The following is a 27,832-nucleotide window of genomic DNA, read 5'->3' on the forward strand; positions in this document are numbered from 1 at the left end:
GGTCCGTGCGGGGGGCGGAGGAAAAGTGCGACAGCCTATGAGAATTCAGGGGGGATGCCTTCAGCCAATGAGAAGGGCGCACGGGGGGGCGCGGGCTGGGCTGCAGCGAGTGGATCCAGCAGCGGGTGGTCGCACAGGGCTAGGGCAGCCGCTGCTGGGTGCTGGCTGCGGAACACCTAGTCCTGGCCCACGCGGCTGGGGGTATCGTGCCGCCAGATTGTACCGACGTCCCCCAACAAAGCACGTGACCCCCGTTTGGTGATAAAGAGAGAGCACCGTCTTATGAGTGGGCATTGGGAAGCGGCCTCAGTAAGAGTGCCTTAGTTTCAACCCTGTTTCCCAAACTCCGATCAGAAAAGGAACATCCTCCACCAAAGCAGCCAATCAGCAGTTCTTCTGAACTCTGGAAGTGTGCTGGAAGTCTGGAAGTGTGGGTCCGTCTCACCTCCAAGTGTAGGCTCCTCCCAGCCCAGTCTTCATCGTGGAGCTGAGGAGCCGCTGCTCGGTCCACAGACTTATTTAACAGAAGGCTGTTAGAGGCTCTGCTGACTCCCCGCCACGTGTAAGTCTGGGGTATGATACCGAATTAAGACAGGCAAGGTCTCTGCTCTCAAGAACGTGCGTGGGGTAGGGGAAGGGGAGGGATGAGACAGGTTAAAATAAATAAACACGATACTCTCCAGTAGTGATTCTTTGTGAAAACATGAAACAGGGTAGTAGAATGGGGGGCTGCTTTCAGTAGGGTGGGCAGGGAGTGGAGGAATAGGCCTTTCTCTTCCCCCGTATTCCATATGCGTCAGTTATCCTAACTCTTGCTCAAGGTACGGGGAGGGGGGACGACTCCAAGCTGCTCGGGTTCTATTCAATGGACACAGGAGTTGAGGCAGGTGGACCCAAGAGGGGCCGCAGGCCGGCCTGGGTGCTCCTTCCAGCGGAGCTCTGGACCAGCCTCCGCGTGCGGCCAGGATTACTGGTCCCTCCCCGCGCCCAGGCGCCGCGCCACCCTCCCTGGCCCGCGGGGGACGGTGTTGCAGGGCCCGAGAGTAATTAGGGTAATTAGCGACGTGTTATCTCAAGACAATTAACGGGAGAAAGTTTGCCCCAGGCAGAATTTGGGGTCTCCGAGACAGAACCTTGCAGACGCGTGAGAAGGTGCAGAGTGAATGCAGGCGCTGCGGTCATTCATTCTGATCCTGGTCAGGAAAGGATGCCACTCCTGCTTACTATTGAAAGACAAGGGGCGGGTTGGGGGGGGGGGTGCGTAAAAACGAACATCTTTAGAAATGAAGACTCTACAGAGTCCCTTCGGATGTCTCCACTTAACCCCAGCTCCTCAATTACAGGGGATCTCGCCCATGTCTTTTGTCCTAGACCTGAGTGCCCCTCTTTGGACAAAGCTGAGGCAGCGGTAGCGGATGGATGGAGAAAAGAAAGAAGAGGCGTAGATGGGTGAGAACTCCCTCGGAAGTCTGAGTCTCAGTGGCCGTGTGCTAAGCCCTAAGCCCGGGTGCTAAGCCCTAAGCCCGGGTGCCTGGGATCCCTTCGGGGTCCCTGCTCAGGATCCGGCGTGGATCAGAAAACCCGACTGTTGCAGGAAGGAGCTGAGAATCAATCTACAGAGGTGTTTCCAAGGTGCCGAGCTTGAATCACCATTTACTTCTGCTCTCCGGGTCTTTCCGTTACCTGAGTGAGTCTGGCCTCTCCAGTCCGCGTGGTCCTGCGACCCACTCACAGGCTTCCTTGCAGTTGGGAGACAGAGATTCCCAAGGGGACACTCCCGTGGTACCCGAAGCATGTTCACAGTGGGAGCCACCCCCAAGGACGGAGCTGCGGTCCCCAGACCTGCTGAACCATTCTGGAGTTGAGTCTTTTTGGATGGGGATAGAAAGGGGGACCTGGCCGCTAACATAATCCACACATAGTCTTACGTGGGAGAACCACCACAGAAGAGTTCCCCAGCCCTGCGGGCCTTGCTCACTCTGAGATCTCTAGCACCCAGCACAGTGACTGCTGCAGGAGGCAGTGAGTAAACGTTTGTGAGCCTGTGGTTCCCATAGTCTTTAGAGGCAAGTTTAAGCCTGGGTTTTGCCATCCCTGAGAGCACTTGGACTGGGGTCCTCTTGGAAGGTAAGAGGGTGGCTGTAGTTCAAACTCCAAGAGGTGCAGGCTGATCTGGTAACAAGTTTAGACTGGGTGGTTGGGTGTCCTAGGCCTCTGACAGCACAGTTGTCCTCGCACAGATGCTTCCCTGTTCCTGGCCTCAGTTTCTCTTGCTTCTAGTTAAACCTATGTGAGTCTAATTAACACTTTTACACTCCTTACAAAACTCTATTTTGACAACAATCTGTGAAGGAGTCAGGACAAGAGGAATCCATCTCAGAGATGAAGAATATATTGTTAGCAAAGCCAGCTGGCATTCCATCCACTTTTTTAAAAAAAATATTTTTAATTGAAAGATAGTTGACATATGTTAGTTTCAGGTGGTTGACGTAGTGACACGACAGTTATATACATTACGAAATCCATCCCCTTTTAAGGTCAAGGAGATGGCAAGAAAAAGAAAATCGATGCCCCTAATCTCAGCGTGGTGCTCAAAAGAGAGGTCCCAGACAAGTCAGAGGTGCTATTACTGTGTGGTTCCCATAGGATTTTGGTAGAAAGTGACTGTTAAACTCGTAAGGCCTTTCATGAGGTTGGGCCATTGCAAACTTACCCTCGGAGAAGGCTGACATTATACCAGGACATGTGGGGCTCTGTCTCTTACCTTGCTTCTGCAGGAATAGCTCTATCATCTGGGTAGACCAGGAGGCAGGAACAGGGAAATGGATTGCTTTCCATTTTTCTTTTCTTTCTTTCTTTTTTTTTTTTTTTAAGGGTTTAAATGGCAGAGAATAAAGCCTGTTGCCATAGTTATATAAACATGGGTAAATATCCCTAGGCTGAGAATGGGGGATGTGGGACATGATTCATTTTTGCCGAAGAAGAATCAAATAGTTCGACCTCCTCTCTCCTGCCCCTCAAAACTCAGCCTGGAGGGAAGATGAAATTATCTCACTTGAAAATAAGGAACATATCAAAGGTCTGAGATTGGTTATGAACATACTTTCTCAAAGCCACCCAGAGGTGGGTGGGGGTGGGGACAGGGGTGGGGGAAGGACCCCTAAACGGTAGCTCAGCATTTGCCCCCTGCTGGTGGGGATAAGTGTGGTGGGTACTTTTCCTGAGGGAGGGGGCGCAACTCCTGGAAATGGTGTCTAAGGGTGTCAGACTCATGGGGTTTGCCTACCTACTCAGGGAGGGTGGCCCCGTCTGTCCCACTGCCAAAGCCTGGAGGTCCTGGCACCAATAACTGAGCTCAAAGGGAGAGGCAGAACCAGTTGTGTCCCAACAGAGCTCACATCCTACGGTAAACAATGGAAACACGGCCATTCTCCTGGCTCCATATCCCACGGCCCCCACCTGGAGGTCCCCACCCAGCGCGTCTTAGCCCGCCCTCTGGAAGATGCATCCCTGGGTGAGGCTGTGCCCGTCTCCACTGACAGCAGAAGAACTGAAGAGTTCACACTGATGTGAGGAAAGACATGCATGGCCACACACAGTCTGGAAACCTCATCATAACATCACCCTCCTAAGAGGGGCGTCCATATCCCTACTGCCCTCAGGCCTCCACCCCCTGTGCCTGCCAGCAGCTCCCCCACACCTCCTGAGCATCAACAGGAAAGGCTGACCCTAGAGATAAACATGTGCTGTTGGAATGTGTTCAGATATCACTGCGGAACTGTCCCTCTCCAGGCAGAGGACCTCGCCTGGCAGGCAGGCCTGGAGATGCTGGGCAGAGACTGTGTGTCTGAGTGTGAACATGTTGGGACTGCAAGGAGGGGACTGGAGTGAGGCCTAGTTATTCTTTTTTTTAATTACTTAATTAATTTTTAAAAGTTACACCCAAGTTAGTTAGCATATAGTGCACCAATGATTTCAGGAGTAGACTCCTTAATGCCCTTTGCCCATTTAGCCCATCCCACCTACCACAACCCCTCCCGCAACACTGTTTGTTCTCTATATTTGAGTCTTTTATGTTTTGTCCCCCTCCCGTTTTTATATTATTTTTGTTTCCCTTCCCTTATGTTCATCTGCTTGGTATCTTGAATTCCTTGTATGAGTGAAGTTTGTCTCTCAAATATTTGTCTTTCTCTAATTTCTAGTTCCATTCACATAGTTGCAAATGACAAGATTTCATTCTTTTTGATTGCTGAGTAATACTCCATTGTATATATATATACCACATCTTTATCCATTCATCCATCGATGGACATTTGGGCTCTTTCCATACTTTGGCTATTGTTGATAGCGCTGCTATAAACGTTGGGGTACACGTGCCCCTTCGAAATAGCACACCTGTATTCTGTGGATAAATGCCTAGTAGTGCAATTGCTGGGTCATAAGGTAGTTCTATTTTTAATTTTTTGAGGGACTTCCATACTATTTTCCAGAGTGGCTGAACCAGTTTGCATTCCCACCAGCAGTGAAAAGAGATCCTCTTTTTCCACATCCTCACCAACATCTGTTGTTGCCTGAGTTGTTTATGTTAGCCATTCTGACATGCGTGAGGTGATATCTCATTGTGGTTTTGATTTGTATTTCCCTGATGATGAGTGATGTTGAGCATTTTTCCATGTGTCTGTCAGCCATCTGGATGTCTTCTTTTGAGAAGTGTCTATTCACGTCTTTTGCCCATTTATTCACCGGATTATTTGTTTTTTTGGGTGTTGAGTTTGAGAAGTTCTTTATAGATTTTGGATACTAACTTTTTATCTGATATGTCGTTTGCAAATATCTTCTCTTATTCTGAAGGTTGCCTTTCGGTTTTGCTGATTATTTCCTTCGCTGTGCAGAAGCTTTTTATTTTGATTTATTTTGAAGCTAGGATTTTGATGGCTTCCTGTCTTAAGTTTAGGTCTTTCATCCATTTTGAGTTTATTTTTGTGTACGGTGTAAGAAAGTGGTCCGGGATTGTGATGCCTCCTGCTTTGGTTTTCTTTTTCAAGATTGCTTTGGCTATTCGGGGTCTTTTCTGGTTCTATACAAATTTTAGGATTGTTTGTTCTAGCTCTGTGAAGAATGCTGGTGTTATTTTGATAGGGATTGCAAGGCCTAGTTATTCTTAAAACAATCTAACTTCTAGCTTTATTCCTCTGTTCACCTTAGATGGGACTGGGCTCCTGTGCCTCATACAATCCTGATATCAGGAGAGACAGCAGAGGGACCAAGTGGCCTATATGCTAGAGGTCCCTTGGTTCCAAAGGAAAGATTCACTTTGGATTTTAATTGAAAAATCTTTTGACTGGCTAGAGAAATCAAAGACTCTAGGCATGGGGGGAAAAAGCTCCTTAGCTTTCATGTCTTCAAACATGGAGTGTCATTCCCCCCACTTATAGAGCAACTGAGGCCAAAAGAGACTGGTCTTTATGTTGAAGGAACAAAGTTCTCCTGTTCCCTCTTTCTACTACCTACTCTGCAGAAAGCATGCGGGGTGTGACCTGAGGTGGGTTACCAAGATGACTAGAACCACTGAGGGTTCTAGTCCCCCATCCACAAACCCCGTGGTTGAATTTACACCTAGTGCCAAACTAGGCACCACTCTCAGCCTTAACTTTTGTACAAAGTCACCTGCCTTGCAAGGCCAGGCCATCAGTCATGCAGTGGCTACAACTTTTTCTACAACACAGAAGGAAGGTGTTGGGGGAGGGGGCAGGGGAAAGAAACAGCAGTACAGTATTTTGGAAAACTCCATGTATGAATGGGCTATCTCGCCTGAACAATTCAGAGGGAACTGACTAGTGCAAAATTAGACGAGTCCAAACAATGAACAGTTAGTTATTCAGACTAGTCCAAATATGGGCTGCTACTGAGCCTTATTTGGAATTATTTGCAGCTATGGGTCTTGTGCTTGTGGTGCCTAAGCAATGGTCTCATTGCTACTTGGGAAGCAAATATTTCCATTTTGCAAACATTACTGGAAAAGCAAATATTTTTCAACTGCAAAGAGCACCTGAAGAATGTCAGGGCACACACAGCACAGGGAAATACTTAATGTGATTTGTACAAACCAATGCCAGTAGATGGGAACTGCGTGGAAAGGGAGAGGGAGTTGTTCTCAGCACGCTCCCAGGGACATTCTGCCACAGCTGGCTCCCTGGCAGCCCTGTGCCCGCTTCCCTGTAACCTCACCTACGTGGCCTCCCACTCAGAGGGAAAGCTCATTTTGTTACACACTACTTACCAGCACCCCCCACCCCCCACCGCCCCCAGCTTCTGGTTGCTGTGAGCAAAAACCAGGAGTTGGCAGCCTGCCAGGGAGAGACTTGTCGGCGAGACAGAAAGAAGGCTACCTGCTTCTTTCCCTGAGGCCATGGGGTGAGGAGAAAAAGAGGTCACATCTCAGGTTTGGCTTACTGCATACTTGCTGCCACCAGGCTGGTTCCCAAGGGTCTCCTGGTCTTCTGCGGGGACTGGAGAACTGTCCAAGCCTGGAATAGATGCCAGCCCTGGGGTATGGCCAGAGACCCCTAGGGCAGCCAGTGCCAGGGTGACAGCTGCTGCTGTGAAGGCTTCTGCTTGACCAGAGAGGCAGGACCCTCTCCCCAGGGTTCTGGGCGGGGGGGGGGGGGGGGGGGGTGGAGGCAGGGTGGGCAATGGCTCCCGGTGGCAGCCATCTATACCAAGAGAAAGCCTCAAGTTCCAGAGTGGAATGGCAATGAGGCCAAGAGACACTGCCATCACTTCACAAATGAAGATACCTTTTAAAGAATAGGCATTCCACATGCAAAGGAGTTTTGGTTTCTACTGCCCTCCCTCTCCCTGCCTTTGGACAGGTTTTCTTTGCTGTGATTATTCCCCATGAATCATCATCCATAGAAAGTGACTGAGGCAATGGAGAGTGAATAATGAATCCCCTAAATGGTCTTTTGTGTCTCTGCCTGGAGGGTTTTGGAAGTAACTTGCATTTTAATCTATCTGACTTGGAATCATAGAATTTGGGAGCTGAGGAGGACCTTATAGATCATCAGGGGATTGTGACCTCATGGAGAGACCAGAAGTCAAGACATGTGGGTCTGAACCTCTGGTCTGTCACTAAAAATAGTGCTTGCTAACATTTATTGAAGGCTTTCCCTGTATCAGGCGCTCATCTACTCGTCCCAAACCCTCAGAGGCAGAGGGGCTCCTATTGCCTCCATTCTGCAGACGAGGAAGAAGGGAGCTAGGGAGCCAGAACTCCCCTCTGGTCACACAAAGCTCTGGCTTTCGCTCCAGGACCCACACCCTCTCAGTCACTCGGCTGCCTCATCGTGGAGCCTTAGACAAGTAATTCAACCTCTTTGGGTCTCAGTTTTCTCCTTGGTGATCTTTAAAATTTTAAAACTCTAACAAAAGTCTGCATTTCCTACCCAAGCATATGATTTACAGGTCAGGAAAGTGCAGCCCAGAAATGTGAAATGATTTGCCGTACATCACCCAGGTGGCCAGAGGCAGAGCTGGCATGGGAACCCAGGCCCAGTGGTCTTTCCTCCTCACCTGCCAGGCAAGACGGCCTTTCCTTCCGCCTCACTTTGGCAGGTGTTTCTAGAGGAGTCCAACTCCTTGCCTAAGAGGGCTTCAGGTAGATTGGAGATGTCGGGTTTGGGTGTGGCCAATGACAACACCAAAGAGGAATTTAAGAGGCTGGTGATATTTGTCTAAGTATCTTCGACCTATCTGCCTGTCTGCTGTTTCCTATCTTTCTCGGGTCAAGAGTGGTGATCAAAATCATGCAGTAACCACAGAGAAAGAGCACGGTGATACGAGATCTGCTGTGGCACATACACACTCCCCCCTGGTGGGTGATGCTTACAGTGGTTTTGTCCCTCTCAAGCAAATGTTACCACCTTGTACGGGCTCTCATGGAGCCTGCGTCCTTCATCGTGGTTCAAAGTCTGCCCCTCTCCCCCTTCTCCTGTCCCCGTCCCTCCCCCTCACCCCCCGTTGCGGGATTTGATCAGACACTGGGGTGTGATGAGCGTGCCTCTGGAGGAGGCAGGTCCAACAGTGCGCTCTGGCAATCAGTGTGCACCACCTTTAGTAGTATCCCCATCCTAGTGTCCTCGCTACGGAGACAGAGACTGGGGAGGGCTGGAGGTGTCAATGAACAAATCATTGGAGCGCATCCGAAGTGAGAACAAGGGCATCCTGGGGGAGGCAGTACTCTGTTCACAATGGCACCGTGAACCCGTGTATGTATGTGAGGGTGCGTGTGGCTCAGCCGCTCCGAAATGAGCTCTCACCCACTGGTGAGTGGAAAATTAGCTTTGGCAAGTGAGGAACTGGGTGACAGGTGAGGAAGCCAGCAGGGGTATCGGTGTTATCCTTCTACTATTGCTGTTGCTGTTGTGGCTAACAATCTCTCTCTCGTACCCCCTCTCCCCTGACTTGTAATTAGGTGCAGTGGAAATGGCTCACAAGGGCTTGGGCACGGGGGCGCGTGACATGAGTGTGACAGAATGGCCTCATGGCCTTTGGAAGCTAGCTGTGTGCTCTGCAGGTGGGCTGCCCTAAGCCAGTCGGGAGTTGGCATTTTCCTGACAGCCCACAAAGCAAGCTGTGTGGCTTACGTTTCTTTGGTGGGTGGGAGAAGAGATGGCAGCCCAGGGACTAAGCCCTGGGAAATTCTGCCATATGGCAGGACGTTGGAGGCGATGTGGGCCAGAAGCGGCGGGCAGAAGACCTGGGGTCTTGGACTGGCTCTGCTGGCCTGTCTCTGCGTGGCTCTGGTTGGCCCTGTAATCTCTCTGTGCCTCAGTTGCTCTAACTGTAAAGTGGGGCAAACAACTCCTCTGCTCCCTGCCTGCTGTAAAGGCAAGATATTTAGAGGCCCTTTGAAATGTCAAGAGCACGGCTGCAAATGTGAGGCCCGACTGCCAAGGGAATTTGCAGAGCCCACGGGGAGGCAGCCGTCTGCCTCAGCGTTGGTTTCACAGCCTGTGCTCAGACAGGTACTTAAGCATCTCACATCCATAAATCTCAGCTCGTATCTGTAGTCAGCAAATAAGGGAAAGGGCAGGCTGCCGCTCTGCTACCATCTGATCTTCTTACCAACCTCGGCTCTGGGCCTCCTCTGCCCCCACCCGAGGCGATGATCCCTCTGCCCTCCCGCGTCTGCTCTCGGCCTGTCAGTTTAATTTAACAAGGTTGTGGGAGAGGCTTGATTTAATCAAACCAGTTGCTGTATCCATTCTGCTCAGAGGTCCCTCAGTGTCACCACCGAGGCTCAGATTAGACAGTGACAATTACTTCTTCTTCCCTGGCTATAGCTTCCCCCTCCCTTTCTCTCCCTGAAGGGAACAAGGAGGCAGACCGGTCTCCTGGGACCTAAGAATAGATGCATGAGGATCAAAGGAGGGAAGCAGACTGGCCTGAGAAAGCCCCTCTCATGCCTTACGTGGCCTGGTTGAAGGCTGAGCAACAGCCTGAGGGATGGAGGGATAGAAAATTCGAGCAGAGCTGCCTTGGAAAGGCTCAGGACTGTCTGAGGACAGAGCTGTGTGCTAGTGCCAGCGCCATTATCGATGGCCCTCGGAGATACACCAGGTCTCGGAAACAGGGTGGAGGGGTGCGCTAATGCTCTGTACGCGCCAGCCCACAAGCATTTATTTCCAGGTTCTCAGCCTGGATTCTGGGGTCTCCAGAGCTGGGAAACAGCAACAACAAACAAAGGTGAGACTCCATCAGAGTTTCTGTGGCTCTGTTCTTGGCACAAAAGCGGCTGTGACAGGAGGAGCTGCCCCCTGAACCAGGGGTTTGAGGGAGGCTGTGTGGAAACTACCGTATGGGGGGCAGGTGGGTAACGAACTGTGGCGCTTGGCAGTGTGTGTGTTGTGTGTGTGAGCGTCTGGAGCTGGACAGCAAGGCAGGGGGTCTCTGGTGCAGAAGCCTCAGGGCTTAGGGAGATTCCGGAACAGATCTCTCTTCTTGCCATTTAACTCTTTCATTTCCCTCCTTTTCCAGGAAGTGGGTGCTCGGGCGCCTCTTGCTCTCTCGAGCGGCTCACAGGAGAGAGACGAAGGCCTCTTGAAGAGTCCTCACTCAGGGTGATGGGAATCCTGTTTCCTTTTGCTCATTTGTGTCACATTCTTCCATCGGGCTGGGCAACTGACAGGTGCATCCCTCCCCGGGCCCTTCTCTGAGTCCCCTCCCTGCCATTTGTCTCTCACCCAGATATCCGGCAGACGCCACCATCCGCGGAAGCTGAATATGATTAGCAGAAACCCTTCCTGACAGCTCCAAAGAGAATCCCTCAAATGCATATTCTATTGAGTGCATCTCATTGCTGCTGACAGTAGCTTTATCAATTAAATTCCACATTCCCAGTCTTTGGAGACGCCATGAACCTCCCTACCTAATAAATCACAGGCCCCCAGTTATTGTTAAATGTCCCATCAGTCTCTAATAAACTCCCTGCCAACGGGGGCAGGTTATTTATTATGCTGCCTGGACAAGAATGAATTGGGCCCCGTTCTTACAAGGGGAAGAGCAAATGTGACGCCTTCCTCCCTAAAGACTGAGGCCGTGCTATTAAAAGGGGCAATTAATCAATGTGGGCCTTGGGCAGAGGAGAGCCTGGTCTGGAGACAGGGAGGAAGACCTGGGGTTCTTTTCCGAAAGCCTGCCGGGCCAATGTCCATGGCGGGAGGTGGCTGTGCAGAGTGCGTGGGCTGGGCCTTTGCGGCGGCTTCCCCACCTCCTAATTCCTGTCTGAAAAGGTACTGAAGATATAAGGTCACCCCGTGGGCCAAGGGGCGCATGTAAAAATAGTTATCCTCTGTTTTGGGAGGTAGCCACTTAGGAATGAGAAGGTCATGAAACAAATTCTGTCCAGGTGGCCACACATTGTTACTTGATAAACTTTATATAACCTAAGTGTATCGATGGCGCTAGTCCACTGAGCAGATGAACTGAAGAATGCCGGAGGGAAGGCCCCCCTTGTCTGGGAGCAAGAACTAGGAAACACTTGCTTCATCAGTTTGTGGGGTAAACACCACACAGGTAAGCCCTGGTACTCGGGAAGCAGTGTACCAACACCGAAAACACCCGGGAGCTAGCAGGTGTAAGACACAAGCGTGTGAAGGGCGTCCTGAAGTTCCCCGCCTCAGGTTAGATCCCAGATCTAGATGATGCTCCACGGTCTGCCAGTTAAAACCCAGACTCCTCGGCTTTGCCATTAATCGAGCCCCATCCACATTTCCAACTGTATCTCTCTTTATTTTATGTAACAGTACCCCGCATTGGGAGAGCACAGCACAGTCATTTTCTATTCCTTATGGTAGCAGACAAGGTCCTTCATAACATGGGACCAATATATCTCTGCAGCCTCATTTCCTGGTAATTGCTGCCATACTTGCCTCCGTTCACACTAAAGCTCGTGGCTTCCCTAAACTATTATGGTTTCTCATGCTTCCACGCCTTTGCACAAACTGTTCGCTTTGCCCAGAATATCTCTCTAACTTGCCTGCTTGGTGAGCTCTCTCCTTCCACCCCCACTGCCTGATGAAACTCCTTATCTATCCTTCAGGATCAGCTCAGAAAATGAGCCCGCAGTGCTTCACAGGACTTGGGCTTGGCCTCCTGGCGCTGCTGTTTTGGCAGATGTACTAGACTCCAGGGTAGGTAAGGAGAAAACATGGTGTTTTTCTCATTGTTCAATGCATGCTTTAAACCATTTTGATTTTGGGTGGAGATGAGAAGGGCATAGAGAAGAAAGCTACTGCTCTCTGAATACCAAAAGCTGTTTTCCTTAATTTCTCAGTAGTTCCCACTCTCTCCCACATGACAGCCACATTTTAACTAAGGCCTTGAAAATGTCAGTATTGCATATGATTTTATACCAACTTGTGCTACTTGCGTATTTCCTCCTTGATCGGGGCCACCTGTTTGCAGGTATCCTTCTCCTTGAGGGCAACGGCTGTGTCCATATTGGGTGTTCAGAAGATATCTGTTGAAAGAATAAAGAGAAGCTTCAGATTGAATGCAAATAACATTGCCTACCCTTTGTTGCTTTGAGATCAAATGAGAAAAAGTAGCTGTAAAAATGGTAGTTCTGTTCCTTCTTTCCACATTCTCCTTACACCCACCATGGGCCACCTTAATGTCTATGCTTTTATTTACATTGTTTTCCTCTACACCGGTGCAAAAACCTCCACTGTGGAATGATTGTATGGGACCGCTTGAACCTCCACGTCCATCCTGAGTGTAAGTTTTACTTGCTTTTCAGTGCACAGGAATCCTTCCCTTCTCTAGCTCCCAGGTACATTAGGTGAAGTAAGGCTTTCCAGGTAGACAGAATAGAATAAAAAAAGGCTGAGGTCCCATTGAGATTTTTCCTGAGGGGAGGCCGGGAAGCACACACAGTCTGACTCATTGCTGTGTATGTTACTCTCATACCTTACCTAGTTATTAAATGGTGCCTTACCTCTGTGTTTTATCTTTACAGCACTAAAAGTTACAGCCAACAACTTTATCTAACTTTTCCATTACTGAAGAAAATATTTTATGTATTGATTTGTGCTTTTTAGCTGTAGCAATACAATTTATTCCTAGTAACCTCACTGCAATATTTGTGTCCGTAAAACATCATAAACAAGAAACACGATCACAGAATGTCTATAAAACTGGACGTGTTCTTTTCTGGAAAAGCAGTCTTTTTGTTTCTTTTGGGATGAGAGCTGGCTTCTTTATCGATTGGTGTGAGTTTATAGAATTACTGCTATGCGCAATGGAGACCCAGCAAAGACTTTTGAGCAAGATTCAGTGTTTATTAGGCCCACCAAGGGCCTGGTGCTGGGCTGGAGAGCCTGGAGTGAAAAAATTCCCATCCTTGAGAAGCTTATAGTTTTGTTGTTTTTTTTTTTAGTGTAAGGGACAGACACCTAAACAAGTAAATAGAACCGGGTAAGAGACTGGAGTTATTATAGTGTGAAGTGGGAGTCTGGCATGGGAAATAAAAAAGTTTGTTAAAAGGATCTAGGGGCACCTGGGTGGCTCAGTCGGTTAAACATCTGACTACGGCTCAGGTCATGATCTCGAGGTTCACAAGTTTGAGCCCCCAGTCAAGCTCTGTGCTGACAGCTCAGAGCCTGGAGACTGCCTCAGATTCTGTCTCCCTCGCTCTCTGCCCCTCCCCTGCTCATGTTCAAATGCTCTCTCTCTCTCTAAAAAAAAAGTAAATAAAAATAATAATAATAAAAAAAAGGAACAGGATCTGAAGCTGGACCCAAACAACCTATGGTACACACTTAAGAATGATTACTCCAGTACTTGTGGAGTGAGTGGCTGGGAGAGAGAAGAAAAGGGACAGGGGACTATTCAGAAGGTTGTTTCAATAGCTAGGCTGACAAAGGGGCTTAAAGTAGGACAAATCCTATGGAGACTGGACAGAGGAATGAATGAGGTACATAGAGGCAAAATTACCTGCCCTCAGGTAAACTGTAAGAAAAGGGAGAGTGATGGTAGATGGTAGAGTGCCCCAGTGGGGCACCTGGGTGGCTCAGTCGTTTTAAGCATCCGGCTTCGGCTCAGGTCGTGATCTCGCGGTCCATGAGTTTGAGCCCTGCGTTGGGCTCTGTGCTGACAGCTCAGAACCTGGAGCCTGCTTCTGATTCTGTGTCTCCCTCTCTCTCTGACCCTCCCCCCATTCATGCTCTCTCTCTGTCTCAAAAATAAATAAATGTTAAAAAAAAATTTTTTTTTTTAAAAAGAATAACTCCCAGGTTTGGGATTTGGGGGCTAGATGGATGAAAAAGGTGGGGTTACTAAGAGGAAGCCTGGAAACTTCAGTGCCCACTCCCAACAGAACCCCTTCTTTCACATGAACAGTTGACATTTCTCAATGTTTTTTAAATTTCTAACCAAAACGCATCCTTGAGACCTCTTACAGATGGGATTACAGTGCTAAAGCTCCTTCTACATCATTTGGAATCTGGATCATCATTCTGTGTGCACCTGCATGTGTGTGAGCATGGGGTGAGAGATAATGATCAGAATGATGATATAAGGACAAAAGAAAAAGTTGGCGTTGGATGCAGAATATCTTTAGTTTTGGAATTATAAATAAGATTAGGTTCCAGAAATATTTAAACTTGGAGTTATGGCTAAGACTCGCAGGAACTCATTTACTCAATAAACACTGAGCACTTACTATGGGTCAGATCTGTTTTTTTCCTCATTAGGAATACAGAAGAGAACTAGACAGAACAGGTCCCTGTCCTCATAGAGTGGGGGAGACAGACAATAAACACAATCTCAGGTAGTGGTGTCATGAAGAAAAATAAAGCAGAACAAGGGAACAGAGAGTGGTGGGAAAGTTGGGGGAACCCAGAGGATGATGGAAGTATCTTAGATAATAATAATAATAGATCAGGGTGAAAGAGGTGATGGGTATTAAAGAGTACACTTACCATGATGAGCACTGAGTAATGTATAGAATGGTAGAACTGCTTTATTGTACACCTGAAAACAATACAACACTGTATGTTAACTACACTGGAATTAAAATTAAAAAAAAAAAAAGTCAGGAACGGCCCCTTTGGAAAGGCGATATTTGAGCAGAGACCTAAAAGAAGGGAAGGTGGCAAAGTCGGTCCCTTGCCCCCCCCCCCCCCCCCCCCCCCCGCGAGATGGTGGTGCATAAAGCCGGGGACAGGAGCAACACCCAGGTGGCATGAAAGATGGGAGATGTCTACCAGACTTCTCAATGGGGATGCAGAGAAGGCCGATGGATGTACAAATCTAAGTTCAGAGAGCGGTCTGAGGCGGGGCTGTGGCTTTGAGAGGTGTCAGTCCAGGGCCTGGCGGCAATTCAACGGATGGGTACGGGAGCTGAGTGTGCCAGGGGCCGTGCTCGGGCTGGCGACAGAGAAGAGTGATGCGGTGCCGAGACAGACACGGACCGGACCACGAGGAAGCCGAGTCTGGTTGTGCCCCAGCCGCCTCGAGCGGGCGGGGATAGGCTCCGCCGGAGGCACCGGCCGCCAGTGACCGGGAGGCGGGGAGAGTGACGCCGCACGCGCCTCACAAAGCCGGCGTTCTGAGGGTGGCGCGGGGCGGAGCGCGGGACTGGGCGGACCGCCCACGGAGGGCCGGGAGGCGGGGCGGCGCCCCCACTGTGTGCGCGCGGCGCCCTCTGCAGGCTGCCAGCGGCCGCACACCGGTAGCCCCAGCCTCTCTCTCCTCCTTTCGGCCTTCCTCGGGCCACAGTGTTTTGTCGTTACCGCTGCTTGCGAGACTTCCTGAGCCTCCGACTTCCGTCCCTTCGCCCCTCGCCGAAGCGTGTCTTCCTGGGAGGACTGCCAATAAAGTTTTTCCTCTTCTCGCTCTTAGGCTCCCTCCCTCGCCTCAAGTACCGCGAGATCCGGCGGCGCGGCTACGATGGCGGCGGCGTTTGAAGCCTCAGCGGCCTTAGCGACGGTGGAGGCCGCTATGCCGGCGGAGCGTGTGGCCGCACAGCTCGCGGCCTCGGAGCCACCCCCCGGGCCGGTGCGGAGCCTGCGGACGGCTCACGACGTCAGCGGCCCACGGACCCGCACGGGGGACGTGCTGCTGGCCGAGCCGGCCGACTTCGAGTCGCTGCTGCTGTCGCGGCCGGTGCTGGAGGGGCTGCGGGCTGCCGGCTTCGAGCGACCCTCGCCGGTGCAGCTGAAGGCCATCCCGCTGGGGCGCTGCGGGCTCGGTGAGGGCGGGGGCCGTGCGCGGGCCGGGAGGGTCCCGGAGGAGTCCCGGAGGAGTCCCGGAGCGGGTGCGGGGTCCGTCCTGCGTCCGGGCGCTGCATGCTTTCGAGCCTCAGTTTCCCCTGTAAGAGACGCGGCGTTGATGGTTACGGTCCTTTTCACGGTGACAGTTGGCTCTCCGTTCGAGAAGATAAACGGTAGAGGTTCAGGGACGAGCCCTGTTTCTGGATATGGCCCGATGCTTTTTTGAGAGTTCACTAAAAACGAAGGTGCCAACCAGTGATCTTCTGGAGACCCTTCTAATCATGTGGTTTCGTGTCGGTATCTAAGCTTCTTTAGTCGGTACTGGTTAGCGATATACAGTATATATTTTTTCTCCTCAGATTTAATTGTTCAAGCTAAATCTGGCACCGGGAAAACGTGTGTGTTCTCTACCATTGCTTTGGACTCTCTGGTTCTTGAAAACCTAAGTACCCAGGTGAGTCTAACTCAGAGGACCCAAAGGAGGGTATGTTACGTGGATTTTATTATCGTGGGTTGGATGCAATACCATAGCTCCTGAGAGAAGAGGTGAATTTAACGAATGATTGAGGTGAGCCATATGAAAAGCATAGAAGTAGACATTAAAGCCTTTGAGTGCTGGTGGTGTGGATGGTGACCAAGGATATGTTATTAGTGTTAGAAATTTGGAAATTTTTATCGCCGCATCTTAAATAGAATAATGCCATGTGTGTTAGTTTTTTCATTACTTGGGAATACAGATAGGTTTTCTTTGTTCTTCTACTTGCTGATCCGGTTGTGATAAGATTTAGTATTTGGCCTGATTGGTGATAATGTAGTGCTCTGGCTATTGCTGGTAACTGCAGGTGGTTCTTACAGCCTTGTGAGTATATCCTATTGATCTCCCATCTTCTAGGTTCTCTTGGAGTAGGTCTAAGAGAACCCAAACTAATAAGAGATTTAGGTTTGGAAATAATTTCTTCAACAAAGATTTTTCAAGCGCATGTTATGTATAAACAGTATGCCAGGATATCCATATTCAAAGCTTCTTGACTCATATTTACCAAATCCTGGGTTATGCACGTAAGAAATCCTTCAGCTTCCCAAAGACCTAGGCTATTCTAGGCCTAGAATTGAGGCCTATTGAATTGAGATGTATTTGCGATTTTGGTTTCTGATAATTTGGGAGTAGATGAAATGCCAAAACCCTGAAAAGTGCCATAAACCAAATTTGTATATTTAAACTTAAGATCTTTGTGTTCTCAAATTTAATTTTGAAAATTGGGAAACTTCAGAAAAGTCAAGAAGTACCAGATAACCGCATCTGATAATCTCACCTACCCAGAGCGAAACTGCTGTTAACCGTTTTGGCATATTTTCTTCTCCTAGTTTTTTTTTTAAAGCAGTTTTTTCCTTCTCCTAGCTCAGAACATGTAGTTTCACCTTGTCCTCCAGTAGTTAATTATTTTGCAAAGTTCTCACCTTGACTCCCTAAAGCTCCTTTTCATGGAGCTAGAAATCTCACCCTGACTAGGTCTGGTTACAAGGGCCTCCCTGCTATTCCTCAGGTACACCAAGAACGTTACTGTCTTGAGGCCTTTACATTTGCTATTTCTCTTCCCAAAATCATTTCCCCAGGTGTCACATAGCTAAGCTCTACTCTGCCGTGTACATTTAGGTCTCTGCTCAAATGTTATTTCCTTAGTGGCCTTCCTTGATTGCTCCATTTAAAATAACTCCTTCCCTTCTTTTTTCACTTCTCCAACTCTTATTGTATGCCATTATTTATGTCCGTTTGTTTATTGTATGTCTTCTTACACAGAATGAAAGTGCCCTGAGGGCAAGAACTGTGTATTGTTAACTCTTGACTCCACAGCAACTTATATGTTGCCTAGTAGGTAGGCAATTCATTCAACTCAGTGTTTGTTGAATGAATATATATGTGAATGAATGGAATAGTTTCCCTTGTCAGTAAAAACTCATCATTTAAAATGATTGGTTAAATGAAAACTAGCTCATTATAATGCAAAATGTGCCAACCACATGTATCTGTTCCACTGACTCATTAAAAGTGTATATATTTTATGCTTTTTTAGATTTTGATCTTGGCTCCTACAAGAGAAATTGCTGTACAGATACATTCTGTTATTACAGCTATTGGAATAAAAATGGAAGGCTTAGAGTGTCATGTCTTTATTGGAGGGACTCCATTATCACAAGACAAAACCAGACTTAAAAAGTGCCATATTGCTGTTGGCTCTCCTGGTAAGATATCAGTGACTGTTCATAACTGGGGCTTTTAAGGAACTGAACACTTTTAATATAGGTAATATAAAATAATTGATGTAAGAATATGGGAATCTTTGATAACTCTGATAATTATTTTGAGGATTATAAGCGAGGCTTTAGACATGTGACTGGAATTACCAGCAGAATGTAGGAAATCTCCATCCCTGAGGCTGTTTAAGTGCACCTATGGAATTGGCTTGAAAAGAGGAGAAAGGAGATGATTTTCAAGAAGCCTTTCTAAGCCATGGATTGGGATTTATTCTTTGCTTCTCTATTAATCATTCAGTCAAGAATCACTCAGATCAGAATTTAGTATTCAGGGCCTTAGCATTCAAGTCTTTTGATGGGAGTAGTGTTTATGATCTGTGCTTATGGGTGGTGAAATATGAGGAAGAAATAATGGATTTAGGCAAGATAGAATTCAACATTTCTAATTTGTGGTTCGGTGCGTAAATGTATAATAACGAAGGTCGGGTCAAGAAAATCAACAGTATAACCTGTGAGTGAGTAGAGTAACAACACTGGCTGAGATTTGCACAAATTCAGTACATCTTAAATATTTCAGTATGCTTTTTTTCTGGACTTTAGGCAGAATTAAACAACTAATAGAACTTGACTACTTGAACCCAGGCAGTATACGTCTCTTTATTCTTGATGAAGCAGATAAGCTTTTAGAAGAAGGCAGCTTCCAGGAGCAAATAAAGTAAGAAAAATAACTTGCTGGACTATTAAAATGGTGTCCTAAAGTGTCTATCTTTAGCTTTAACAGGTGGTAGTTACTGTTTGATTAGTTTCCATGGTGTGTGTTTTTCTTGTATTTTGCAGCTGGATTTATTCTTCCTTGCCTGCAAGTAAACAGATGTTGGCCGTATCAGCCACCTACCCTGACTATTTGGCTAATGCTTTGACAAGGTACATGAGAGATCCCACTTTTGTAAGACTAAATTCCAGTGATCCGAGTCTCCTAGGTGAGTACAGATATTGGATACTTACATTACTGGTTTGTTTGTGATACTCTGGAGCTTTCCCTTGCCTAGTTGGCTGTTGCTTTCATATTTGCTATTAGGATATAGCAAATATGTTTTGTTTTAACAGAGGACTCTTCTTTGCAGGTTTGAAGCAGTATTACAGAGTTGTCAATTCATACCCTTTGGCCCATAAGATTTTTGAGGAAAAGGCTCAGCATTTACAGGAACTGTTCAGCAGAATTCCGTTTAATCAAGCCTTAGTCTTTTCTAATTTGCACAGCAGGTAATGTACCTTAAAAGGTCATTTGGGGAACTTGTGAAATAAAAGGATAGGCATGGGGCCATATTTATAAAATTATAACCTCTGTGTTATTTTTCATAGAGCACAACATTTGGCTGATATTCTTTCTTCTAAAGGCTTTCCTGCTGAGTGTATTTCGGGTAAGTTTATATCTTACTTTAATCTTTGTTTAGTATCCTGACTTGAAGCCTCTCCAAAGTCAGGAAGAAGAAATGCTACTTCCCGAGTTGTCTTATGAGTGTGAGGTTACACTGAGTCTTTAGAGTAAAGGAAATTTCAGGTTAATTTTTCATTGGAATTTGTTATATCAATATTCTTATTTTTATTTATATTTTTTAGTTTATTTTTTGAGAGAGAGAGAGAGTGAGCAGAGGAGGGGTGGAGAGAGGAGCAGAGAAAGAATCCCAAGCAGCCTCTGCACTGTCACCGCAGAACCTGATGTGGGACTGGAACTCAGGAACCACGAGTTTATGCCCTGAGCTGAAGTCAAGAGTTAGATGCTTAAGACCAAGCCACCCAGTTGCCCCTCAATATTCTTATTTTTTAAGTTGTAACTTAGTACATCATACGAAATTAGAAAATTGGAATGAATTGTCCATGAAGAGCTCAATAATTTTATAAAGCTTGCCTTTGTTATCTTCAGTGCAACATATTTTGCTTCTTTACATAATCATTGTAAAAATGCTGTGAGCTGCTACTGAATTAACTGCTTTTTGGTCTTGAAGAAGGTGAACATGATTTTTTTTTTTTAAGATTTTATACTTAAGTAATATCTATACCCAGTGTGGGGCTCAAACTCACAACCTTGAGATTAAGAGTCACACGCTCTACCAACTGAGCCAGCCAGGTGCCCCAGGATGATTCATTTTTGACAGAAAACTAAATTATTACTGCTGGCCTAATAGAAATGAAAGATTTAAAGGAATTTTTGATCAGTAAGATCCTTTTTAGAATTCTCATTGATAGCTTAGTTTGTAACCTGTTAGCATAAGCTTGTCTCATTATTGTATATTATGAGATACTGGGGAGACTGTTTTCTAATGGACAATATTTTGACTGTAGATCACACTTCAAAACCAAATTTATAAACCGCTGATTAAAGCAATTTTTCTAAGAATTGTTCTACTTCATATGTAACCTTGCGGATATAATGGTATATCTGCAGGCATAACCTAGTCACCATTTAAAATTGATTTTGGGGGGACTTAATCGGTTGGGTGTCTGGCTCTTGATTTTGGCTCAGGTCATGATCTCATGGTTCATGGGATCGAGACCCATGTTGGACTTTGCGGTGACAGAATGGAACTTGCTTGGGATTCTCTCTCTCCCTCTCTTTCTGTCCCTCCCCTGCGCGCGCGTGCGCTCGCGCTCGCTCTCTCTCTCTCTCTCTCTCTCTCTCTCAAAATGGGTAGATAGACTTTTAAAAATTGAAATAAAATAAAATATGTTTTTGAATTTCAAGTTGACTGCCTAACCGTATTTTAAAAGATTCTGACTTTAGGTCTTAACCTGTATTTGTATATAAGGATAGAGTTAACTTTGGTATATTTTTAAAGCGTTAAGACTGGTAGTTAGGAATTCTGCTTTTTGTGTATTTGATAAATATGTTAGCTTGTTTTTATATGACTTTCTTTTTGGGTCTTTTTAGGTAACATGAATCAGAATCAGCGTCTTGATGCTATGGCCAAGCTGAAGCAGTTTCATTGCAGAGTCCTCATTTCCACAGATTTGGTATATTTCTCGTTCGGGTTGGGTGACTAATCCATCTTGACTTGGGCTCTCTTGTTAGATGGACAGGTTTCAACTATTACTTTACATGGGTGTGTCTGATAAGAATACCAGAAGGGAATTGTCTTTCCAGTGCTGGGGAACATGCTTTCTTAAAAGTCTTATATTTTCATCTTTATTCTTGAAGCTAGTCATTAGAAATTAATTTCCTTTTCCTTTGCTCCTGAATTCCTTCCTGTTCTTCACTTGGGTTTTGGTCGTACTATAGTAGAATAATCTAGTGTGCGTTGGAGCCTGTGTGGCAGTTAATGCAAACACTTGTTCTCCTCTTCAATTCAAGACTTCCCGTGGGATTGATGCTGAGAAGGTGAACCTGGTTGTAAATCTGGATGTACCATTGGATTGGGAGACATACATGCATCGGATTGGCAGAGCTGGCCGTTTTGGTAAAAAAAAAAAAAAAGAAGTGAAAAGTTTGGCTGCTTTCTTTAGGAGGAAGATGTGACAGGTAGAATGTCATTTATGTGGAAATGATTTACTAATTAACAGTCCCTCTGCTTTAGGTACCTTGGGGTTGACAGTGACCTACTGTTGTCGGGGAGAAGAAGAAAATGTGATGATGAAAATTGCCCAGAAATGTAACATCAACCTTCTGCCTTTACCAGGTATGTTTTGTCTGTGTCATTTTGCTGTCAAAAGAATAGTGATATTGATGATAGGCCTCATAAAATTAACAGCTAACACGGAGCACTTAGGATATGTTAGGTCCTATTCCATATGTTAACTTGGTTAATTATCACCATGGTTCTATGAAGTGTGTGCCCTTATTGTCGATTTTTTGTGAATGAGGATATCAAGACATTGAAAAGTGAAGTAATTTGCCTAAGTTCTTACAGCTAATAAGCAGCAAGGAGAAGATTGCAAGCTAACTCCTGGCACATGAGAAATGAGAATTATTTTACTACTGTATTAGCTCTGTATTTTAGCTTTTAGCCTTGCAATTTGATTTCACTGTTTTATGTAAGAGGGCATATATTTCCCTTCTTTTGTCGCTGTGGAGGTAATTCTTGCTGTATTCTCCTTTGTCACCATGGGGAAGGAAGGAATAATATCTTTAAATGCTATTTTGAAAAATTTTAAGTGTTTCCTTTTTAATATTTATTTATTTATTTATCATCTGTATACCCAGTGTGGGGCTTGAACCCACAACCCTGAGGTCAAGAGTACTGTGCTCTTGTGACTGAGCCAGCCAGGTGCCCCTGAAGTGTTTTCTTTTGATTTAATGAGTCATTTGTCAAGCTGATTTTTTTTTTTAGTGCCACCTTGGAAACTGCATGTCTGAAACTATTAATGATCTCTTGGAAACTTTAAAAACTGTTGTGTAGAAATGTGGCTCATTTATTATATATGTTAATATATGCACGTTAGTGTGTATGTGTGTATATACATGTGTATATGTACATATATGTGTGCATATATATGTATATACCAGTATATATGTGTATATATACATAATTGTAAACTTACATATACATGACCTTCTAGAATATGGGATAAGTAGTTATTGAATAAACATAGCAGTGAATATTTCAGTGATTTATATTTAACTCCGTTAGTGATTTTTATAAAGTTAGATTAAGCATAGGTCTGGGAATTCTGTGGAATCTAGGAATTCTGGCCCTGTCATAGCTCATTTTGTGATCTTTTCACAAATTTCTTTAATTGCTCTAAGTTTGTGTCCTGATTTACAAAATACTTGTTTTTTTGAAACAGTCTTTAGGTTCTCTGTCACTTTTAATAATATTTTTTTAATGTTTATTTTATTTTTGAGAGAGAGCAAGCGAGCAAGCATGGGTGGGGGGTGGGTAGAGAGAGAGGGAGATACAGAATCTGAAGCAGGCTCCAGGCTCTGAGCTGTCAGCACAGAGCCTGATGCAGGGCCCAAACCCACAAACTGTGAGATCATGACCTGAGCTGAAGTCAGATGCTTAACCAACTGAGCCACCCAGGTGCCCCATGTCACTTTTAAGACTCTATAGTATGTTAACTCTATGTATGAGTCTATTGATAATCTGTCAGATGATTATAATGTGAAAATAGTAAATTGAAAATTGGTAAAAGAGAGTTAAGACCTTCAGTAGGATTCAGTATCATAGCATGTAGTGATAAATAAAATTTGCCTTTGGATACTGGAAAATGACATATTTCGATCTTCACATAATGTTCTCGGAGCCTTGAAATCATGAGAAAATTATATTCGTGGTGTTGGATTTATATTGGACTAGGAGCTTGTATGATAGCAGACTGCTCAGGTGAAGCACCTGGCACAGGAGTAAGGAGGGCAGTCGGCCTATTTGAGAAGGGTGGGAGGCAAACAAGGGATACCACCTCAGTAGGAATCGAGTTTTTGTCAGAGGATCTGTTCAGCAAAAGATCAAGAGCCCCAGCTGAAGAGTTCAGAATGAGGGATTCAACAGTGGATACGTCTATGTGGAGCCCCAGTAGCACGAACAGACAGGCAGACCTGTGTAAATCAGGGGCTTTGTGTATTTTGTCTGCCTAAGGTGAAAACTGATCACACTTTGGGAAGGTCTGAGTGTGCAGGTGGGAGCAAACTATCCCTCCTGGATGGAATAGGAAATTTAGAGAGCTGGAGCCAGCAAATTTTTAAAAATTTGCAAGTGCTGTTGAGGCCACAGATCTTTTTACAGCCCTCTTAACTTGTTCCCAGATAGAGGTTTTTCTCCACTGTTGGGGGCAGTGATTCCTCCCTGTTGGGAGTATAGGGTGGCAGATTTACTTGGGTGCAGAGTTGCAGTCGTAATATTCCCCAGCTGATAAGCTCTGGGGAGCACAATCCATTTTCTAATAATCTTGTTTTGCTGTCAGCAGTAGTGAGATAAAGGGGAAGAGTTGGGGAGAGTGGGAGGGGAAGAGATGGGGGAATTTCTGCAGACTTGTATGTCCTGGCAGAAGTTCTTTCTGAGTGGGAGGTATGGGGAGATCCCGCTTGTGAGTATGGGATGGGTCTTGCATATTTTGGGGTGTATTTCTTTACTGCGAGGATTGCTTGGGTCTTTTAAAATACTAAGTGCAATTCTTAAGCTTCTTAGTGTATTATTAGTATATATTATTTCTTACTTATGGAAAGCTTTATGAAGTCATTCAAAAATTGCTGGTCTTGAGCAGCTCAAGAATTTTAATATTCTTTTGTTCCTTTTATGTAGATCCCATTCCTCCTGGTCTGATGGAAGAATGTTCGGATTGGGATGTGGAGGTTCAAGCTGCTATGCATACATATGGCTTAGCAAGTGTACCTACCCAGCCCTTAAAAAAGCAGATTCAAAAAATAGAGAGAACCTTTCCAACTCCGAAAGCTCATGGTAACCATGTGGCTTCATCCAGAAATACTTCTGTATCTGCACTCTTAGTCAAATCAAAAAATAATACCAAACAAAAGCTTCCTGTGAAAAGCCACTCAGAGTGTGGAATCATCGAAAAAGCAGTGTCACCGAAAGAAGTGGGCTGTGGCATACAATTGGAAGAGCCGATGAAGAATTCTGTTCAGATCTCTGTTGAAAACTCGACTGGTCAGCACCAGGTCATAGAAGCTATACCTGTGTCACTCCCTAAAATTCCTTGTCTGTCATCCTTTAAAATCCATCTGCCATACTCTTTGACTTTTTCGGAATTGGTAGAGGATTATGAACACTATATTAAAGAGGGGTTAGAGAAACCTGTGGAAATCATCAGGCATTACACGGGTCCTGGGGATCAGACTGTCAATCCTCAAAATGGTTTTGTAAGAAACAGAATTCCTGAAGAGAGAGTGCAGGTATTGGCAAGTAGCAGTCAATCTGGAGACTCTGAGAGTGACAGTGATTCTTACAGCTCAAGGACTTCTTCCCAGAGCAAAGGAAATAAGTCCTACTTGGAAGGCTCTTCTGATACTCAGCCGAAAGATGCGGAGTCTACTCGTGTGGATGGCCATATCTCTTTGGAGCAGCCTCTGAATGGAAACAACATCCCTAATCCAGTAGAGTATCAGGAATCACCTGAAATCCAGACAAAGGCAAGGCATAAAGAGGGGGCTACCCAGAGAGCTAAGCAGAGCCGGAGAAACCCTCCCAGGCGGTCTTCCTATCGAATGCAGACAGAACCCCAGGAGGACGGTTGGTATGACTGCCACAGGGAAACCCATCTGAATTTTTCCGAGACCTACCAGGACTATGAGGAGTACTGGAGAGCTTACTACAGGGCATGGCAGGAATACTACGCTGCTACTTCTCAGTCATATTATTGGAATGCTCAGAGGCACCCAAGTTGGGTGGCAGCTTATCACATGAATACCATTTATCTACAAGAAATGATGCGTGGCAACCAGTGATGACAGGCAGTACCTCATACCATCCAGAAATATCAACGAGTGATACCTTCGGATAGCCATCCTCCGGGGCCTTTAGCACAGTGCCATTTTTGAGGAATTTGAAAAGTCTTGAGGCTTTCTGCTGGGACACATCTATTTTTCAGACTGTTTTGACCTGTCTTATTAGGTGAGGTATATTATCTTTTTTTTTTTTTTGAGAAACTTCATGGATCAGATCCTTGAAAGAAAATTTTGGAGACATAGAGCTAAAGGTCCCAGGATGCCATTTTCTGTAAGCCATTCAAGAAAGAAACATTTAAAAAGACTTAATACCACTGTTTACTTGAAAAAATAAAAATAAAAACAGTTGAGGTTTGAAAAATAATGTTAGTTTATGCTGTGGAGTTCTTGACAAAAGGCTTGGGCTGTATTTCTATAGAGGTGTGTTCTTGTAGAAATTTGTAACACGATAGATCAGAAAATCCCCTCGCCTTTTATGTTTAGGTAGGAAGGAATAAATATTGCTTCACACTCGCCCAGAGGTAGCTTTGATGCCATTTGCTTCCAGGAAAAATATTTGTTACCAGTAAAAATGCGAACTTAGCCAAATGTTTATTGACATGTTTATTGTTCATCTTTTTTTCGAATGTCTTGTTTTTAAGATTGTGAAAGCTGTGTGTGTTTACGCGCATTAAATAGCTCAGGATCATCAGTGGCTGTCTTATTTCCGTTTCTCAAGAAAAGGAGTAACTCAATCTTTGTTGGTTCTTGGATCCTTTTATGAATCTGATGAATGCTATAGATTTGTACCAGAAAAGTTTCCATTCTGTAAACAAGATTTGTATATGTAATTCCAAGAGGTTCATAGACCTTCTGAAGCCCAGGTGTAGAAGCCAGATTAAGAACTGCCCTAATCTGTTGGGAGGCTAAAGGAAAGTTTTAGCCCTTCATTTTAACTGTTTTTTTGGAAGCTGGAACTCATTCTGTTTAAACTCTTCTCATAGTATGTCCTAATCTTATGCCTTCTAGAAATTTTCCCCCCAGTTTTTACCTTTAGTGCTAGGATCTAAGGGGAGCGTCTCATTTTTCTGAGATGGTACATCTATAAATCATGACTCAGAAAAAAATTAATTGGAGTCCCCTTTATCTGAGATTTTGCTTTTTTTTTTTTTTTTTTTAGTTTATTATTTTGAGAGAGAAAGCATGTGCAAGCAGGGGAGGAGCAGAGAGGAGGGAGAGAGTGAATCCTAAGCAGGCTCTGCGCTGTCAGTGGGGTTCGATCTCATGAATCGTGAGATCATGACCTTAGCTGGGATCAAGAGTCAGATGCTTAACTGACTGAGCTACCCAGGTGCCCCCTGATATTTTACTTTCTGCACTTTCAATTACCCAAAGTCAACCATTGATTGGGTCCAGAAGCAGATGATCCTTTTGACATACTGTCCGGCCAGTCAGTAGTAGCCTAATGCTGTGTCATAATACCTATAGCATTCACCATCAGGTAGGCATTTTATCATCTTACATCATCGCCAGAGGGGTGAGTACAGTACAATAAGATACTTTGAGGACCACATTCATGTAACTTTTATTATAGTATGTTGTGATTGTTCTATTATTGTTAATCTCTTACTGTGCCTAATTTATAAATTAAACTTTATTATGGGTATGTACGTATAGGAAAAAACAGTACATATAGGATTCAGAGCTGCCCGCGGTTTGAGGCATCCACTGGGAATCTTGGAGCGTATCCTCTGTGGATAAGGGTGGTGTAAAGATACGTATTCTTTCATTTCTTCTCCTTGGCAATCTTTTTATGATTACGTGTTTGGTTCCCAAACCTTGTGAATTGGAATTGTGGTGAGAGAACCCCTCATGTCTAGAGAGATTTGTATTTAACTTTTTAAAAGGAAAGCTCTTCTTTTCTGTGTACATACTTCCCTAGGCACTACCAACACTTTCCTCCAGGCTTTCAGCAAACATCCACAGCCACTGTCATTTACTGTCCACAACCTTTAACATACCACTACCCTAAACTCCTGTTTAATTCGGATTCCTGTCATCTGGGTTGGGCAGTGGTAGGCTTTACTTACACGGATCTGTACTGTACATGTATTGCCAAGTTAGAATGAATTAATTAACACTGTAAATAGCAAATCCATAATTAGGTCCAGCATGTCATTAAGAGGTAGAGACTTTAATTACACACATTTCAGTAAGATCCCGTTATTGCTATATAATTGAGCTTACCTCTTTTTCTCTACCCTTTCCCCCCACAATACAGCCAAGTTCACAGTCTGTCATTGCTAGGGGATTTTAATTAGGATACTGCTGCATCTTAATTAGAGATGAGGTTACCTATTAGTCTTGAAATTAATTGGATTCTCTCAAGGTTTATCTTATTTTGTGTTTGCTTTTTTTTTTTTAGTAG

General features: G+C 45.4%; 2 protein-coding genes, 1 long non-coding RNA gene and 1 other non-coding gene across 7 annotated transcripts in view; 2 read left to right on the forward strand and 2 right to left on the reverse strand.

The window, feature by feature from the left end:
* The window catches only part of INKA2 (inka box actin regulator 2), a 32,832-nt gene extending 17,762 nt beyond the window's left edge, over positions 1 to 15,070 (reverse strand). The window contains exons 1-3 of one of the 2 annotated variants that reach the window (XM_053214610.1): positions 14,769 to 15,070; positions 14,484 to 14,535; positions 11,920 to 12,022 (exon numbers count right to left, since the gene is read on the reverse strand). The gene's annotated coding sequence lies outside the window, so the exon portion shown is untranslated. Of the gene's footprint in view, positions 1 to 11,919; positions 12,041 to 14,483; positions 14,536 to 14,768 lie in introns of those variants that run through there. The other variant, XM_053214611.1, reaches the window with a different exon arrangement.
* Positions 6 to 13,759, forward strand: LOC113599198 (uncharacterized). Of its 3 annotated transcripts, none has more exons than XR_008295135.1 (4): positions 6 to 562; positions 1,344 to 1,449; positions 10,039 to 11,697; positions 11,968 to 13,759. It is a non-coding gene; the product is annotated as an uncharacterized LOC113599198 (long non-coding RNA). The 3 variants fall into 3 exon arrangements; XR_008295133.1 differs by having other exon boundaries at positions 1,372 to 1,449; XR_008295134.1 differs by having other exon boundaries at positions 1,372 to 1,449; positions 10,039 to 11,693.
* A 191-nt stretch (positions 15,071 to 15,261) lies between the features above and the next one.
* Positions 15,262 to 26,116, forward strand: DDX20 (DEAD-box helicase 20). Its single transcript, XM_027058351.2, has 11 exons — positions 15,262 to 15,754; positions 16,136 to 16,230; positions 17,849 to 18,017; positions 18,630 to 18,744; positions 18,867 to 19,009; positions 19,154 to 19,292; positions 19,392 to 19,450; positions 20,959 to 21,041; positions 21,379 to 21,484; positions 21,602 to 21,703; positions 24,266 to 26,116. Exons 1-11 carry the CDS (start codon positions 15,454 to 15,456, stop codon positions 25,423 to 25,425), a joined length of 2,472 nt encoding a protein of 823 aa, XP_026914152.1. The 5' UTR covers positions 15,262 to 15,453; the 3' UTR covers positions 25,426 to 26,116.
* Positions 20,087 to 20,159, reverse strand: TRNAK-CUU (transfer RNA lysine (anticodon CUU)). The gene has a single exon. It is a non-coding gene; the product is annotated as a tRNA-Lys (tRNA).
* Positions 26,117 to 27,832: the final 1,716 nt, after the last annotated feature.

This window comes from Acinonyx jubatus, chromosome C1, assembly GCF_027475565.1.
Source record: "Acinonyx jubatus isolate Ajub_Pintada_27869175 chromosome C1, VMU_Ajub_asm_v1.0, whole genome shotgun sequence".
Taxonomy (NCBI): Eukaryota; Metazoa; Chordata; class Mammalia; order Carnivora; family Felidae; genus Acinonyx; species Acinonyx jubatus.

Bases quoted from the DNA above. Each gene is read 5' to 3' on its own strand.
- DDX20 (XM_027058351.2), top strand. From the start codon at position 15,454: ATGGCGGCGGCGTTTGAAGCCTCAGCGGCCTTAGCGACGGTGGAGGCC. The intron at 19,451-20,958 runs GTAAGTTTATAT...GGGTCTTTTTAG, and splicing joins TCCTGCTGAGTGTATTTCGG to GTAACATGAATCAGAATCAG. The intron at 21,042-21,378 runs GTATATTTCTCG...CTTCAATTCAAG, and splicing joins TCCTCATTTCCACAGATTTG to ACTTCCCGTGGGATTGATGC.